This window comes from Pimephales promelas, chromosome 1 (genome assembly GCF_988280905.1).
Source record: "Pimephales promelas chromosome 1, fPimPro1.hap1.1, whole genome shotgun sequence".
NCBI lineage: Eukaryota > Metazoa > Chordata > Actinopteri > Cypriniformes > Leuciscidae > Pimephales > Pimephales promelas.
The window spans coordinates 44,246,068-44,265,380 of record NC_142769.1 but is presented as its reverse complement, the minus strand read 5'-3'; the positions used below and the strand labels follow the sequence as shown (position 1 = coordinate 44,265,380).

At 36.5% G+C, this 19,313-nt stretch overlaps 1 protein-coding gene across 2 annotated transcripts in view; it reads left to right on the top strand.

The window, feature by feature from the left end:
• Positions 1–3: 3 nt before the first annotated feature.
• elp4 (elongator acetyltransferase complex subunit 4) overlaps positions 4–19,313 on the top strand; it is a 97,290-nt gene continuing 77,980 nt past the window's right edge. For both annotated transcript variants that reach the window (XR_016168265.1, XM_039659328.2), the window contains exons 1-5: positions 4–207; positions 1,278–1,313; positions 6,856–6,977; positions 10,250–10,375; positions 14,385–14,518. Coding sequence is in view for 1 of the 2 variants with exons in the window: in XM_039659328.2 (XP_039515262.2) it covers positions 39–207; positions 1,278–1,313; positions 6,856–6,977; positions 10,250–10,375; positions 14,385–14,518 (587 nt within the window). In the remaining variant the exon portion in view is untranslated. The remainder of the gene's footprint in view (positions 208–1,277; positions 1,314–6,855; positions 6,978–10,249; positions 10,376–14,384; positions 14,519–19,313) is intronic.

The window sequence follows — 19,313 nt, the reverse complement described above, 5'->3', positions numbered from 1 at the left end:
CCGTAGAGTCGTCGCCGTTGCTGTCAACAGAAACAAACATGGCGGCTCCCGTTAGAAGCATGGCTGGATCCTCCAGCATAGGCAACACAACTAGTTTTCAGAAAAAATCCCGCAGCAAACTCGTTTCTATCCCTGGGACCAGACCGTCTGTACAGAACGGACAACTCTTACTGTCATCTGGCGTCAGCTCGCTTGACTACGTTATTGGTTAGTATAATTCACTCGGTTTGAGCTCACTCACTGTAAGAATTCTTTAGCATTAATACACTTTTGTTTGCAATACTGCCCCACACTGTCTGTTTTAAACGAGAAATGCCCTAATCCAATCAATCAAAATATCAGGGTAGTCTTCACTTTTTTTAACGTTACGTTACGCTTATTTGCATTATATGACATTTTATGTTATATATGAAATATATACGTGTTGTTGTTTATGATTACCTTATCCTGGCATGTATAAAAAAACGACCAAAAAAACACTGATAAAAAGGGTTTTATATATATATATATATATATATATATATATACACACACACACACACACACACACACACACACACACGTCTGGTTCACGCCTTATACAAACTGTATATTCTGTCCCTTCACATTAATCCTACCCCTAAAACTATAATCATCGCACAGCATATATATATAAATATATATTTTGGATTTAAAATAGCCCCACATCATCACATACCCTTCACCATACAGTACCTAGAGATTGGCATGGTTTATTTCAGTTAGCCTAATAGCTGTTTTGATGTGCATTGAGAGATGATTTTATGGAAAGTACCCCATATGGCAATCTATAGGTATGGTGAATTTTAAACACCAGGTCAAGGTATTATTTATGTACGACCAGTGTACGACACATTATTCAATCACAAAGAAAATTGGTGTCCTTAAAGGTTGGATTTTTTGCTCTTTGCTTTTTTTTTGTTTTTTGTTTTTGCTTTTTTTAAATAAAGGCATTAAGAACAATTTCCAAATGATGATTTTGTATTCCTCTTTTTTAGTCACCTGTAGCATGGGTGTGTTCACTTATGCTAAGCACTGTGTGTGTGTGTGTGTGTGTGTGTGTGTGTGTGTGTGTGTGTGTGTGTGTGTGTGTGTGTGTGTGCTGTGAATACACATAATAATGCTAAATACTAGCTGGTATAATATGCAAAAGAATATTTTTTTTTCTATGTAGGTGTATTTGAGCCTTTCTGATTGTTATGGATAGAAAAACACATTATTATTTTATGTTATTAAAATATATATTTTTTTCCATTTAGGTGGTGGTCTGGCAGTTGGGACTCTGCTACTTGTAGGTAAGCATTGAAGCTATTTATTTATACTATCATGTCACGTCATTTCATTAGGATTAAGATATTCTTATTTCTGGCTATATTCTTTCTCTTAGCCACTGCTTTGCATGTCATAATGGCTAGTGGACAGGGATTATAAAAAATAATGTTTTCATTATATGTAGATTCATCTTTTGTAGAGATGTTGGAAAATGCAGAGTACAGTACAAAGCCAATGGAATTTAACAAAAAGTGTAAATTGTGTGTGTTTAGTTGCTTATGAAACTACAAATGTAAGGATCAGTAGGCTGATGGCTCATGATGATACCTCTGATTGCAGGCTGTTTTTTTTATCATAGTTGGCATGTAACCTTCCAATAGAAGTTGCATGTCTTTTCTTTCCCTATTTTTGATTATTGAACAAGTTGGGGGGACTTGATTTTGTCCATTGGTAACTGATTGGATGGTGGTTTGCTATTGGATCTCTTGTGAGTAACGGGTAAACACGTCATCAGAGAAGAGATGTCGCTGCAAGAGGGAGGGGAAGTTATTTTGAGTAAAGATTTTGAGGGCACACGATTAAAAAATAAAGTGCACAGATAAATAATTTAAAATAAACCCTGTAAAAAAAAAAAAAAAAAAAAATCCCATAAAAATAAAAATTGTGACATGGTGATTTTAACAGCAGTTTAGAGTAGTTTGACTGATTCAAAATTGAGGGTCTTTGTTGCTCCTCTTCAGTATTATTCATTTATTTATTTTGACATAAGGTTAAGAAAGTCGCCACTCTAGTATGACCACCATATCTTTTTTTTGTTCATTCAATTATTATTTCTTTTGATGGTGCTTATTATTTTCCAAACATATATTCATGAGGATCTTATATTTTTACATCCAAATTTCTATTCTTTGGATTCATTTGACCTTTTTCCACTTGGATTGGTCATGGTCCTTTATGATCTATGGAGTCCTGTCTAGGTCATTTGCGTCCTCAGCATGTGACCCACAAAGATACCACTGTTGTGTGTGTGAGAGAGATATGTTTATTCTGTAATAGAAGGAAATGATCTGTCTAAATGGTATGTTCTACTTTATCTATTATACAACACATTATGTAAAAGAAGTTTATTTCATTTTTTCTTTCTTTCAGATGTTAACAAAGGTGAAGTGTGTAATTTCTGCATTACAAGTTACACCAAACTAAATGAACATTCATCCGACCTGCCATTGGTTGATTAAATAGATAGTTCTACCCCCAAAATTACACATTTGGTTTAGCCAGTGTTGCTGTGTTGGGATGCAGAAATAAAAAAAACTAAAAATATTTCAGTGCATGTATGCCTTAGTTATTGTCTTTGTATGCGTATTAAAGGGATAGTTCACCCAAAAATGAAAAATCTGTCATTTACTCATTCATGTCCTTCAGATATTTTGAAGAATGTTGGTAATCAAACAGTTGATGGCACCCATTGACTTCAATATAGGACAAAAAAAATACTATACTAAAATATCATCTTTTGTTTTGTTTACAGCAGAAGAAAGAAACTCACAGGTTTGGAACAACATGAGGCTGAGTAAATGATGACAAATTTTATTTTGGGGGGAACTATCCCTTTAAGAAACTATTTTAATAGTGAACTATAAACACTTCACCTTTTAGGTTAGGGTCCAAGTTGTAGGCTATTTATGTAGAGAAAAATCGAGCTGTTATTATTTGCTGCAACAGTAAATAAATCGAATATCTATGATAGATGTGTCCCGAGAGGTTGCGCATTTAATCTAGATTTGTATTACCGGTTCCACTGTGAATCAGTGGGACTCAGACGGCAAACATATGGAGGCAGGAGGGCAGAAGTGTTGACCCAAATTTCCCCTGCAGCTTTGAGTGACTGACTCACACTCGCTGCACTCCCACTGCCTTACACACACATGCTTAAAGCACCACTTGCATTATTCTTTCACCAAAAGAGGCGGCTTCTCTCTGCATCAGAAAAGATAGGAAGTCTCTAGATGTCCCACCTTTTGGGTGACGGATATGAGTCTCTACATCAGAGATATGCACCCCCAACACATCTCATTCTGCCCCAGAAACACCCCCGCTAGGCTAATAGCACCCGCAGGTTTCATTTGTAAGGCGCCATAGAAACGCCACCACAATAGGCCCCATCTCGAGTGGGCCCATCTGGGTGTCTTTGTCGGGGCCGCTGAAAGCCACAAAGGCCTGCTGACCTAGAAACACATCAATAAGAAAGAGGGGAGTTCTTCCGATGACAAATTGAAGAGCTGAGGAATTTTTTTTTTCTTCCGTTGGTGATGGAATATGAGAGGCATCCCGGTTTGTAGGGAGAGTCGGGAAGAGGACAGGAAACCCCTCGTTCTGTCCTGCTGTTGGAGGAATCCTTCAGAGGTCACACACAGGCTTTAGACTTGTGTGGGTTTGACTTTGAGGGTGTTTGTTAGAGAGAATGGAAGGTTGAAACTGGAAGTGTGAGTTGGAGAGGAAGAAGCAGACTGTCAATGTTTCTTAGAGTACCATTGCTTAGCGCTATTACAGGAAGTCAGATTAACGGGGGTTGTGCGAAGTGATGTAAGTGTATTTAAAAAGAAATATTGTGAAATACATTGCCGATACGTTGTTAACCAGATATCAAAACCAACCAGATTTTTCTTTTTTTCTTTTTTTTACGTCAGCACTAAACAAATTGGGAAGTTGATTTTAAAGTTAATTTACAATAAAATATAAATAAAATTAAAAAAATACACTCCGTTGATCAGAGGTCCAAATCAGATTAGTACTTTTTTCAGCAAGGATACATTAAGTTGATTAAATGGGACTGTAATGATTTTTTTTGACAATTTCAAATACTGTAAATGCTGTTCTTGTTAACTTTCTATTGAAAGTGAAAATACATGCCAACAAATGTTTTTCTAGTTCCACAAAATAGGCTACACAACTGTTTTAAACATTTGAAACAAAATAAGTAGGGCTGCCAAATTTAGTCGTTTAGTCGACTAATCGGTCGATGCCGTCGTGGTCGACTGACATTCTTATTGGTCGACCAGTTGCATTTTTTTTTTTTTTTTTTTTACCAATAGAAGGAATTTTTCAACGACTTACTCCTTGATATTTATTCATTTATAAGCAGTTATTTATTACTGTATTCTAAATATAATTAGCCTATGTTTTGTCCCCAACTTTAAAATGCTTTAATTTAGGCTATTTTTGTAACTGCGCCACAGTTTAGCGCACACACATAATACACTCGGGAACCGCACCTGTGGCTGACTGCGCTGCTGCTCGCGCTCGGTAAGGGATGCTGTATTCATTCAGTTAGAACGCTGCTTGTTTTGGCTTTAGTCGACAAAATGTCCAGGAAATCTAAATCTTTTGTCTTGCTGCATTTTAAAACAAAGACGACAAGACTGTGGAGGGAGGCGATCGCGTTGCCATTATGAGCGCGCAAGTCGCGCGTCTATATTTAAAATCGAACTTGAGCGCGCAAAAGACGTGAGCAGCCTTTTAACGGCTATATCATGCTGACTCAATAGATTGTGTTTTCTTAATGTTTTCGTTTTTATTTGTACACTTGACGCATTTGAAAATAGCCTAAATAATGCAACAAAACGAAAATAAACCTATACGCGGTCCTACAGCCTATTATAGTATTGTTTTTAAGTTATTTGGGGTTTTTTGAGTGTTGTTTAAAACGCCTTGATCGTCAGGACTAAAGTTAACCCATAGCTTTGAAAGTAAAGAAGAATATAAAGCCTGTATAAACGAGAGCTTTTGTTGGGATTTTTCATTATGTGGAAGATAGCAGTTATATTTTTTGCAGCGTGTGGTGTGGTCAGGTGCGCGATTGGGACTGTAGACCTAGGACAGAGCTCTTCACTTTTTGCAGTTAAAAAATCACTTAATTTTCAAAGAATTGTATTATTATTATAGTTTTATTTATTTGTGATGTTTTTTCGTTGTTGTTTTATAAATGCTCAATGAAAATTGTTTAAAAAATGTTTAATCAAAACATCACGTTTTTTTTTTTTTAGTCGACTAATCGTTGAGCAGGACTCGACTTTGGTCGACTAAGGATTTCTTTGGTTGAATACAGCCCTAAAAATAAGTGTATCTTGAGCATCAAATCATCATATTAGAATGATTTCTGAACGATCATGTGACACTGAAGACTGGAGTGATGATGCTGAACATTCAGCTTTACGTCACAGGAGTACATTACATTTTAAAATAAAATTAATAAATAAATGGACGTTTTTCATTTAATTTGTTATAGAGACGACTCAACGCCGGCGATATGTTATGCCCTAAATTATTACATGATTAACTAAATGTATTAATCCATGTACGTTTCTGAAATGCACTTTCTGTAAAGCTGCTGTATTGAACTGAATTGAATTTTAAATTGTAGCCTAGTCCTGCTTCATAATATTAAATGTTCTACTGCATTTTGACCAAATGAATTCTGCTTTGCTGTGCATGATAGAGTTCTTTAAAAAAAGTGTTTAGATTCGTAGACAAACTTTAAACTTTTGAATAGACAACATTGATGTAATTTACATAATATAATATTTTTATTTTCAGTTGGAGCAGATCATTTTTTTCTGACATATTTATTTTTCCATTATACTATATAGTATTTTATTATTATTTTATAGTATTACAGTATATTATACAGTATATTGCTTTGCTAGGAAAAATATTTACATAAAATCCTAGTGAATAATTTTTTAACTGTTTAATTTTGAACCGTCCAGACAAACCAGCTAGCTAAAATGTTCAGTTCAATAGATGTTTTAGATGAGAGTTATTGATTATTGCCCCACAAGCAACTGCCACTGGAAGAAATTGGCAATGCTAACAAATAACTTTCTTCAGCTAGCCTATCATAGACCTTCTTGGTGCTTTCAGGGTACTAATATGTACACTTGTAATAATGTAAATGTAACCGTAATAGATTTTCTTCTCACTAAGAAAATGAAACATGTTTGCAGGTGTGAAAATGTTTATCTCAGTACCTCAGAAGAACTAGTATCGACAGAATCTAATTTAGCCAATTTTTGTCTCTATAGCATCTGATGGAGATTTCATCATCACCAGGTTGAGGATAAAGAAGAGCTTGTAGATAGATCGAGACAGCTGTTCCCTTCTCTTTTCCTCAGTTCTGTTTTTGTACATTTCAGCTTGCCAAATTCATACATGGTGTATGAATGGTGTACTTTCATGTATGGTGTAGGTGCTGATGGACTGACCATTAAATCCATTACAATCATTCTGGCCTCTGATCCTATGTCAGACGTCCCATTCGGCAACATACGATAAAGTGGCGAGTGTGTTTGCCATCAATAGCAACCAGAATAAACAGTTGTTCTATTATTTCAGCCAAGTTTAGTGTTGTTTTTGTTCTCCATGTTGGGATATTTACAGTATGTGATCCGATGGTGACTCTCTGGCCATTGTTTTGTCATGACGCACGTCATGAGGCTCACCGCTCTTTGTTTTGATGCAGTTTGGGTTGATGTATGTGGCATTGATGGTGATTTCTGTTCACAGAAGAGGACCGCTATGACAGCTACTCCCGCATGCTGCTCAAGTACTTCCTGGCGGAGGGAGTTGTGTGCGGACATGAACTCTTCCTGGCATCCGCCCGAGATCACCCTGATGAGATCATGCAGGTAAGAATCAAATCAAGTGTTCGCACTCGGCCGCTTTGACGCTTTGGTCAAGTCCAAGTACATCACAATGCATTATTTACAATCGTATTCTCCTTGTATAACTAGTACCTGGCCCTCAAAACAATAATCCTTGATAAATCTGTGTGTCTTTAGTAGTAAACTAGTATTCTCAGCTTTGGCCGGGAACAGTTTGACTGAACATGACACAGTGTCTGTATGTGTTATTATGACTCTGGCATGGTCTAATTTATGCATCTACTTTTGGTCTATGGACTGTTTGAAGCTGCTGCCTCTCTGTGTTGTATACTTTTGTTATTGTGTGTGTTTGGAATAGAATATCAGACTAGTATTTTTGCTGTGTATATTCAATGTATAGTCTGCATACATTTACATTTAACATTTATGCTATGCATTTAGCAGACGCTTTTATCCAAAGTGACTTACGTTGCATTTCAAGGTACACATTTTACATTCTTATCAGTTCTTGCATTCCCTCGGAATCGAACCCATGACCTTGGCGTTGCAAGCACTAACACACTACTGTTTGAGCTACAGGAAAGTAAGCAAATATGCAGATGTATGCAAGTAAGCAAATATGCAGATTTTCTTAAAGTATAGGAAAGCTTACGTTACAGTCTATCCCACAATGCATGCAAATTGAGCAGACATTTTGAACATCGCTTTATTGTTTGACAGACATTTATTTATTTTATTTTATTTTTTTCTGACGTCATTTGCATCTTTTGTTTCATTTGATCAAAAAATCTTTTATTTCACCATCATTCACATCTTTACTTCATACTTTTATCAGCTTTTTTTGTTTTTTGACATCTTTTCTGGCTTCGTTATATTATCAGACATTTTAGAAATTATATTTTGACTTCATTGACATCTTTTCTTTATAATTTGATCACATGTTTATTTTATTATATTTATAAAATGATTTATATTTATTTTATTTATTTTTTATTATATTTTATTTATTTATTTTAGTTTTTATTTTGTCTTATTTTAACATTATTTGCATCTTTTCTTGCTCCACTATTTGATCAGACTTTATTTTTATTTTATTTGTTGCCACATAATCTTATATGGAAGCTTGTTTCCGCCACTGAATAAAAAATAAATAAATAAATAATTGCGACTTTTTATCTCACAAATGCGAGATATGAAGTCAGAATTGTGAGAAACAAAGTCGCAATTCTGAGAAATAAAGTTCGAATTGCGAGATATAAACTCGCAATTGTGAGGAAAAAAAAATACAGAATTGCGACTTTTAATCTCACAATTCAAACTTTTTTTTCTCACAACTGCGAGTTTACGTCTCGCAATTCTTACTTCTTTTCTCAGAATTGTGAGATATAAACTCGCAATTGCGAGTTATCAGGCAAATTCTAAGGGGAAAAAAAGACTAACTTTTTTACCCTCAGAATAGTTTATATATCACAATTCTGACTTTATAACACGCAATTGTGACTTTATATCACGCAATTCTGAATTTATCTCTCAGAATTGTGAGATAAAAAGTCGCAATTACCTTTTTTATTTTTCATTCTGTGGCAGAAACAAGCTTCCATAGTCTTACTATGGAACTTACTATGGAGTCATATATATATATATACAAAAAAAAAAAATATATATATATATATATATATATATATATGTATAGTTGTCTTTTGCGTACTCTCAATGTCTAATGTACTGTGTGCTTTAGGCAGTACACTAATATTCCATTCCAAGCATAGGCAGTGTTTTCTCTCTCATCTCCTTCCCCATGTAAGCTTTCCCAGACTGATACATGAATGTTTTTGTGTGGGAGCTCAGGGAGTTACCTGTGAACGTTAACGAGTCTCACCTTAATGACAGTGGACAGGAGTTCTGCTCTCGCTGGCCCCTGATTGGCCCCCAGTTAACACGAGCTTAATGAGGGCCTGTTGTTGCCCTTCAGACTGTTTGTGAAACAGTCTCTGTTTTTTGTTATTGCAGTGTCTGTATGAATTTTCCCATAAGGGAGACGGTTCCCACCTTCATTTTGGCATTTTTTTGGCATTAATGACAAAATCAACCCTGTTGTTTAAAGGGATAATGTGTAGGAATTTCTCCCATCTAGCGGTAAAATTGTATTTTGCATTCAAACAAATTGTGCTCTCCAGCGCCTAGCTTTTTCAAATATGCATTGCATCTACTACAGTAGCCATAATGTACCAAAAAGCTATGACAGGATGTCTTCTAATAGCACTTCGTCGGGTGAACAGGTTTGTTATTTCAAACAAACAGCAACTTGACTCAACGAACAAACGAATGTTACAGTATGAATGATGGTGGAACTACATGGAAACCTCCGTGGACCTACCCGTCCCATGTAAATCAAGATAATGAATTATTCGTTTACGAGGATAAGTCTGATAATTGGCAGAGGTATTTGTACACCAGTGAGGACATATTTATGAATAAAAATATTGATTTTAGCAACCCTATCTTGATCATGTGGATAATGTGATATTAGAATGTGACTGACCTCGATGACATTGTTACATTACATTTCTACTGTAGAATATTGGAGCACCCTTTTGGAGAGGTAGGGAGGGGGATTTTTTTTTTTTTTTTTTTTTTTTTACTGTTATTTTTATTTTATTTTTAGTCTACTTGTTTTTGTAAACTGAAAAGCTGAAAATAAAGTATTCAAAAAAATATTGATTTTAAATAATAAAATACATAAAGTGCACATTGTCCCTTTAAACAACAGCTTCTGAAGTGCTTGCACAATTTTGATGTGTTTGTTCATACTTTTGGCCTTATTAAAACGGGTCACTTGACATTTTATTTCCCTTTTCACAGGCGAGTTCTGGCCAAGACAGTGGCTTAAACTAGCTTTAGTCTATCTAGATACAGTTTAAAATAGATCAAATATTTGATTTGTCAAATATAAAAATATGTAGCAGTTTAGTTAGTCAATGAACTGGTTGATTAATGCTATTTTTTTTCTTTTTCAAAAATGGGATAAAAATTGTTATAGTTTTAAATCCCTCTATTGGAACAAGATGTCTTGCCATATTCAGATCGCATTTGTCAAATGTAAAATAGGATAAACATTATAGAAGTCTGCTATTTTGGATTTTTATTTTTTTATTTTTCATGTTCTTCTGTGTCTAAAATGCATTTCGGATAAATAATAAATACTGCAATGTTTCATAATGAAATAAGAATCGTCCATTTTCATTTCATGGTAACTTTAACTAATGTTGTTTTTTAATAATTATTTTCTTAAATAGGAACTCCCTTCTCCAATTATGGATGAAGTTGCCAGCCTGAAAACCAATGAGGGTCAACTGATCGACCCAGAGAATCCAGACACAATGAAAATCGCCTGGCGCTACCAGAACCAATCCAGAGTTCAGGTGAAACATCTGTTAGAGAGTGCTTTTATTCAGTAAAACATTAAGAAATCAACCACACACATTGACATAAACCTATTAGATGGCATTTGCTAAAATGATGTTTTAAATTGACAGCAGTATTTATAAAGAAGAGGTTCTCAACTGGTTTTGCTTCAGGTTAACATTAGACATCAAGTAGTGACTTGGCATGCACTGTAAAAATAAATGTTCACTCAACTTACATTTTACTTTGACTCAGTTAAGATTTGTTTACTCAATCTCAATAAGTCATACTCAATAAGTATTTTCAACTTAAAACGTTGACATAGTTAAGATAGTTGACCCAACAACTTATTTCAAGTAACATTGACTTAAAAAGTTTAGTTGAAAGATGATAACTTACATTTTCAAGTTATGTATGTTCATTAAACTTAATTTGGTATTTTCTCTCACGTTACATGATCTTGCGATAAATAATGAGACTAACATTACTGGTTAAGTTGAGGCGACACATACTCCAGTTAAGTCAATACTAGTTGAGATAGTGAAAACTTAACATAGTAAGTTGAATTAACAAATGAATGCTGTCTCACAACCTGTCCATTTAACATCTGTCTTATTTGTCTAGCTTTTATGCTAAAATGCCAAATAGTTTGGTTGGACACACAACCTTCGATATCAACAACCAAAGCAAAAATTGGCAAGCCTCTTTACCACCCTGCAAATGCAAGATTGTATGGTTAGTTAGTTGCATTTTCCTATTTGCATTTACCATTTAGCATTGTTTTATCCCTGCTTTCCGCAACCCTATCAGAACATGTATGAACCTGTGACTCATTTTTGGGTTGCGACCGACTACTTTTATGCCGGCTAAGGAAAGGGGGGCGGGTTGGGAAAAATGGTGTCCTATAATAAATATATCAATTCCTACCCACCCAGCACTGTGAATGGGCTTTCGCTGTTCTCATTCACAGTTTAGGTGGATTACTCACGCTTAGCTGGTTATAGGTGGATTTAAAACCCAAGGAGACAGGAGGACATGGAGGTTCTATTCAGCCTCAAGCCTTTTACAATGGAACAGCAGCTTCCAGCACCCCCAAATCCCTTCACAGCCCTCGCCGTGGCGTCCCCGTGCGCCCCTTTCTTCCGTTCGGAGAAAAGACCCCTCCCGCCAGCCCATAATCCAGATTGCTATGGAGATTAGGGGGACACCAGTGAGTCCCCAAAGATTTCACTCTTTCTGTCTGTGTTTTCTGACAACTTTTGCTCTTTCTCTTCCCTGAATATCCCCTCCTTCTCATTGGATATTCTTTCCATTCATCAAAGAATCCTGAAAAAAAAAACTGTTTTCACCATTGATAGCATCAATCAGCATATTAGAATGATTTCTGGAGCATCACATGAATAAATTACATTTTAAAGTCACTGTTTGCTATCACAATACACGTTTAAATTGTAATAAAATGTCACAGTATTAGTGTTTGTGTAAACATTAATAAATGCAGCAGTGATGAGCATAAGAGACTTTATTGATGAATATTTAAAGAATCGTCCTGACCCCAAACTTTTAAAGGGGCTGTTCACTTTTAAAAAAACTTTTGCTGATAATTTACTCACCCCCATGTCATCCATGATATCCTTGTCATTCTTTCTTCAGTCGAAAAGAAATTAAGGTTTTTTAATGAAAACATTCCAGGATTTTTCTCCATATAATGGACTTCAATGGGAACCAAACGGTTCAAGGTCAAAAAGACACTTTAAGTGCAAACTGCAAAATGTTCAAAGGGCTTTAAACGATTTCAGACGATGAATAAGGGTCTTATCAAGCGAAACGATCGCTCATAACAAAAAAAAAAAAAGAAGTTTAAGTTCAAATGGTCACCTTGCTCTGTTCTGTGATGCTGTTGTGACTCTCCTGTTCGAACTCGTTTATCAAAATGAACAAATTATTTGGTTCATTCAACGAACGAAATGAACGAGTTGACTCGGGAAAAGATTTGTTCATTTTGATGAATGAGTTCAAATAGGAGGGTCACGAACGCGCATCACACCCTAACCCTAACCCTAACAGAGCAAGGCGACCATTCGAGCTTATAAAACTTAAACTTTGAACAGTTTTCACTGAAACTGTCTTTTGGACCTTGAACCGTTTGGTTCCCATTGAAGTCCATTATATGGAGAAAAATCCTGGAATGTTTTCATCTAAAATCTTAATTTCTTATCGACTGAAGAAAGAATGACATGGATATCTTGGATGACATGGAGGTGAGTAAATTATCAGCAAAGGTTTTTTTTAAAAAAATGGGAAATTTCCAGTCTTATTTTCTTATTTCATCCTCTTCTTCCTCTTCCCCCATCACCCTTTCTTCCTCCCCATCTCAGAGGGGATACTTACCCTCCTTAACCTTTATCATACCTCTGTCCTCTTCACAAAGCACCAGTAAATCTAGTAAGGGATTTGCATCCTAAACATAGAGCGTCCCCCTCGTTTCCCATTATCAATGGAGACACCAGATCAAAGTTCAGTCAGTCAAAACCCATCCCGTAACATTAAAGGGGTCGACCCGACCTGCCCACTAAACGAGGTTGAGCGCCAAGCCGTCAATTTTCGAACTTTCAGGAGGAGATTAGGGGCTCACCTCACTGCTCGTTAGAAACTCCAAAAAATCCAGACCCCCTCACAACTTCAGGAATACGTCTGCCTGCGTACAGCTGAGTTTTTCTAAGACTAAGTGAGTCAGTCTTGTCAGAGAGGCATTGTGTTTTCAATGGCTTAACGAATCATCTGGGTTTCTTACACTTGCAACAATCGTTAAATGTATGAATTTGTTAAATAGCACTTTATTAAGGACTATTGTACATCTAAAATGCCTTACAATGATTTCAGGGGGAAATGATCATGAATGAGGAAAAACATGACTGTACATTTGTGCAAAGAGAGTATAAAAATAACTTCTTGTCACTTGCATCAGTGAGGGTTTCTACATTGTAAAAACTGTTCAGTTCACTTACTTAAAATAAAAAAAAAATAGTAAACCCGTTGCCTTTAAATGCTTAATTGAAATAAAATAAGTTATGTGAATTTTACAATTCAGTATTACTTAATTTTTTTAGCAAGTTTAGTTGCTTAAAGGGTTAGTTCACCCAAAAATGAAAATTCTGTCAGTATTTACTCACCCTCATGTTGTTCCAACCCCGTAAGACCTTCGTTCATCTTCGGAACAAAAATTAAGATATTTAAGATATTAAGATCGCTCCTGCATACAGTCCATAGGCTTCTTGAGGGACTGGCTCTTGCTGTCCTCGAAAAGTCATTAAAGACATCGTTAAAATAGTCCAAGTGACTACAGGGGCTCAATCTTAAGTTTATCAAACGATGAAAACACTTTTGTGCGCAAAAAAACAACAAAAATAACGACTTTATTTCAACTATTCACTTCCTTCTCCATGAGCCTGTAAGTCAGTTAACGTAGTGTGATTGCGTAGAGCTACGTCACACGTAGGCTCACTATTGGCCGACGCTGGTCATGTGTGTGTGATGCGTGTGACGTACAATAACAGAAGCTTACGCTATTAAACTAGTAACCTGACTCGCGCAGAGGGAGAAATAGACGAATAGTTGAAATAAAGTCGTTATTTTTGTTGTTTTTTTGCGCACAAAAGTGTTTTCGTCGTTTGATAAACTTAAGATTGAGCCCCTGTAGTCACTTGGACTATTTTAACGATGTCTTTAATGACTTTTCGAGGACAGCAAGAGCCAGTCCCTCAAGAAGCCTATGGACTGTATGCAGGAGCGATTTTAATATCTTAAATATCTTAATTTGTGTTCCGAAGATGAACGAAGGTCTTACGGGGTTGAAACAACATGAGGGTGAGTAAATACTGACAGAATTTTCATTTTTGGGTGAACTAACCCTTTAATTTTCAGTCAACTGATCACTTTTTACAGTGTAATAAAATTGCAGGTCAACATGTTTCCTGATCGATAGCAATTGTATAGTATTTTAAAATAAACCACTTTTTTTTATAGACTGCATTGGGGTCCTCATTGAGGTTTGGTCATTACTATGACGTATCCAAGACCATGGAGCCTGAGCTACGGCAAACAGCCAAATGCCACAGTTTTTATCAGCTACAGGAAACACCAGTAACCACTGAATCAAGGTAAATAAGGCCACGTTCACACACCAGAGGAATATGGCTGTCAGTAGGTGTTTTAGTCCTTAATACTGTTACATTCACACACAGCTACGGTTCTTTACGGGAGTGACAACCACATCCTATCACCAAACTTGCACCTGGAAATTTTCAAGACCGCATTCTCAAAAAACCCGAGCTGTGTGAACAGAATCGGTGTATTTTCGGTAACCTCGACGGAGATATGAGCTGTTTGTCATCTGAAGGTTTTAGAGGATGCTCACATCAGTTTTGTGTTCTACGCATGGTTTTATGGGGCAAATTCCAAAATGTGTTTTTGCACTCCTGAAGGGTACTTCGAAAAGGGGACGCCATTTCTAAAGGTAAGCGAGTTGCTGAATGTCTTCATGAAGGGCCCTTCCACAAGTGCGTTTGCGAAGGGATCATGCGATGGTCACTTCAAAGAAGTCATTTAAGCGTTTATGGTCATGTGACCCAGGGAAACAAGTCCTCGCGATTCATTTTAAATCTAGATATGTTGGTAGAGTTGGAGTTAACAAATAAACAGAATAATTCAATTTGTTTTATTGTGATATATAACTCACATTTTCGTCATGCAATTCATATTAAAGGGAAAACTTCTAAATACTGTAATTAAAGGAGTAGTTCACATTAAAAAAAAAAAAACTTTTACTGATAATTTACCCACCCCCATGTCATCCAAGATATCTATGTCAAGGTTTTTGATAAACTGACTATTTACTTGTTTACTGTTTTACTTTGACTTCAGTGGGAACCAAACGGTTCAAGGTCCAAAAGACAGTTTCAATGCAAACGGCAAACTGTTCAAAGGGCTTTAAACGATTCCATACGATGAATAAGGGTCTTATCAAGCAAAACGATCGCTCATTTAAAAAAATAAAATAACAAAGTTTAAGTTTTATAAGCTCAAATGGTCGCCTTGCTCTGTTCTGTGATGAGCGTTCGTGACTCTCCTGTTCAAACTCGTTTATCAAAATGAACGAATCTTTTTTCATGTCATTTGGTTCATTCAACGAACGAAATGAACGAGTTGACTCGGGAAAAGATTCATTTCGATGAACGAGTTCGAGCAGGAGAGTCACGAACGCGCGTCATAGAACAGCAAGGCGACCATTTGAGCTTATAAAACTTAAACTTTGGTATTTAAAAAAAAAAAAATGAGCGACCTTTTCGCTTGATAAGACCCTTATTTATCGTCTGAAATCGTTTAAAGCCCTTTGAACAGTTTGCAGTTTGCACTGAAACTGTCTTTTGGACCTTGAACCGTTTGGTTACCAGTAAAGTGCATTATATGGAGAAAATCCTGGAATGTTTTCATCAAAAACCTGAATTTCTTTTCGAATGAAGAAAGATGTGGACATCTTGGATGACATGGGTGTGAGTAAATTATCAGCAAAAGTTTTTTTTTTTTTTTTTAAAGTGAACTACTCCTTTAATCACTCAGCACGAACCAATGAGGTTCATTCTCGTGTTACCCAGCACGTTTGATCGTCCACAAGAACCAATTTTCTATTTTATTGACCCCAAACTTTTTAATGGAAGTGTATGTATATGTCATCTTCAGAGCATCAGACAACGGAGCGCATTCAACTTTAAATGCATCTGCCTTTCTTGCGTAAATATCTAAATTGCTCTGACAGTGCTTTTATTATTACTCATGGAAGTTCATAAAAGAATGCTTATGATTAGGGACAGCTTAACCAAACATTATAACTGGACACACACACAGCCTTTTTGCACTTATCTTTCATACACGTCCTTACTTCAAGTATGATAAGTGCGCTAAGTATCGTCACATATCTCCAAGAAGAAAATGCTTTCTCAGTGCTGATGTCATGTTTCTGAGGAGCTCGTCTGCAATTTCATTTTATGATGGGTGTTCAGCCTAATAAAAGTTTTCGTAAAAACGTCTCTGTGCTTCCAGGTCTTTGCGAGCGCTGCCAGAGACAGGGTTGAGTCTTCAATGGTGTTTGCAATGCGGTTGTTTTATGGTTGCGAGGGGTGCCCGTGTAGAGGAGGCAGGAGCTTTGGTTGCATTAAAGTCTACGGCATGGCCACAGTGCAAACAAATCAATCTGGAGCCCCTGCCTCATGGAGCCTCTCTCTGCTTTTTATGTCCGCAAACAGAGAGGTCTTCTAATTGTTTATCTGCATAACAGCACCATAGTGAAGGGGCCGTGTTCCCAAGCCTATGTTTACTCGCATCCGTAAATGTGTTCCTGTGTGGCGATACTGTGTCCGCAGAACAGCTTGTGCCGTGGTAGCAACGTGATGGATGCCGTAGCCTACGTAGGTGTTGCTTTTGGAATTTTGCCGTCATTCCTTCCTCCGTGTTCGGTTTATTACGATTTTATGACGTGTTATAATGCAATCGTAAAGCTTTTAGCCATTAGCTCTTTTAGAACGCCTTTTAGATTTGCTTTCGTACTAGGAACACCAATAGACGTTATTCCTAGTACATATATTTGATGAAGAATTTCTTGTCGTCATGTAATTTCCAACCTAGGCTCATTGGAAAAACGTGGACTTCATTGGGAACCAAACGGTTCAAGGTCCAAATGAGAGTTTCAGTGCAGCTTCAAAGGGCTTTAAACGACATCAGACGTTGAATAAGGGTCTTATCTAGGACCCTTCGAGTCATGACTCGAAAAAAGATTTGTTTGTTTTGATGAACGAGTTCGAACAGGAGAGTCACGAACGCTCATCACAGAACAGAGCAAGGCGAGCATTTGTGCTTATAAAACTTAAACTTGTTTATTCATAATTTAAATGATCGATCGTTTCGCTTGATAAGACCCTTATTCATCGTCTGGTGTCGTTTAAAACCCTTTGAAGCTGCACTGAAACTCTCATTTGGACCTTGAACCGTTTGGTTACCAGTAAAGTGCATTATATGGAGAATATCCTGGAATGTTTTCATCAAAAACCTTAATTTCTTTTCGACTGAAGAAAGAAAGACGTGGACATCATGAATGACATGGGGATGAGTAAATTATCTGCAAAAGTTTTTTTTTTAAAGTGAACTACTCCTTTAAACAGTCAAGTGCACGCAAAATAATATGAAAATGCCAGTCTTGGTGAATATTCACATTAACACAGTCTTATTTTTTAAGTGAATGTAATCAGAGTTGAGAAAAAAATGCATATAGCATAATAATGGATCCATGCATTAGGTCTTAAAGTGACAGCAGCCTAATATACCTTATTAGCAGGGGCGGCTCGCCCATAGAGGGCGCTGGGGCGCCGCCCTCCCTCCGACCTGTCTGTCTGTTTTTTTAATATATATTATAATTTATCATTTTGAAAAATAATCAATGTTAATTATATGCTAATAATGCTTTTACTTTGAAAAGTGTTTTGAACTCACCAGAATGATATTTGTATTCACTTTCGTTTCTTTTATCATGTTGGTGTAGTAGTATAGCCAATAGGCTGTCTTCTCAGGGCGCCAGTTCGCTCAGCCCCACAGTGCTGGAATTTAAGCCAATAGTTCCCCGGTTGCTATGCAAAAAAGTTAATATTTCGCCAATCAGCGTCGTCAAATTTTATGGTTTGGGGGCGCTGAAAATATCGCCCACAGTATCAGATTAGGGGAGTGCACCGTGCACGCGCACCACGGGACATTTTTTTACCTCAGATGAGAGCAGAATGGCAGCGTCAGTGACGTCGAGTGGAAATAATGTAAAGTAAGTCGTGGGAATTGACCTTTCTGTCTCTGTCACTCACTCACTCACACACACATAAACACTGTTTCACACACATTTGATATTAAAATAGTTATAGGAATATTAATACCTGTGTGTTTGCTTTGTTTTTAATGTTTTTAAGTTCTGAGCTAGTTAAAATCAACTTTCTTCTCATACTTGGGTGTTACCCTTAAGAATGTTGTCCCACCCTCTCTTTCACAGCCTTTTCTCTCTCTCTTTCTCTAGTATCAACACATTGTTATCCATTATCCAATTGTCAATTTGTCAAAAATATGTAATCTACAGCTGGGGATTGATTAAACTAGATTGTTGTATTACCTATTATTTTGTGTATTACCTATATTATAATTTATCAATATTATGCGTTTGCACTTTTTCTGTCAGCACACAGAGCATAATAAACATGCAACTTGTTCATTATCAGTAACTGTCAAACTGTTATTATTATTATTGTATTATTTGACCATTGGTATTGACTGGTTTAAGTTATTTTATTGGTATAGGTAAGGGGATGGCCTAAGGCCTAAAATGCACCAGAATGCAGGAAATCACATCTACTAAATTCAAAAATTTCTGGGGGGGGACCCCCAGACCCCCCTCTTATTCAGCCCCCCCTCAAATATTTTTCACCAGCCGCCACTGCTTATTAGATAATATAAAAAATATCTAAATGGCAGTTATTCCACATGCAAGTGATGTCAAAATTGGAGCCATTGAAAATACTGAGTGGCTAGATACTTTGGAAAACCAGAAGCCGTGGCTGGCGGTGAGCAAAAAAGTTAATGTCAAGCCCTGGTCATAACTGTATTGTGCAAGGAACTGTATGAAAGTTCTTAATACCCCTGTAATCATTATTTGTGTGAAAACTAAGGGATAATCATTGTTTTACTGCCTCTAATATTTATTTCAGAAGGAAACTGTTGTGTATTGTATGTATAGGTACGTTTAAAATGATGGTTGATGCACATTTTGCAATGAGCCTATGTTGGTAATTTTGCTATAAAGCACCAATTGGGACCGATGTCGAAAAGTGCTTCATATCCATTTCGGAGAAATCAATTAATCAGCAAGCT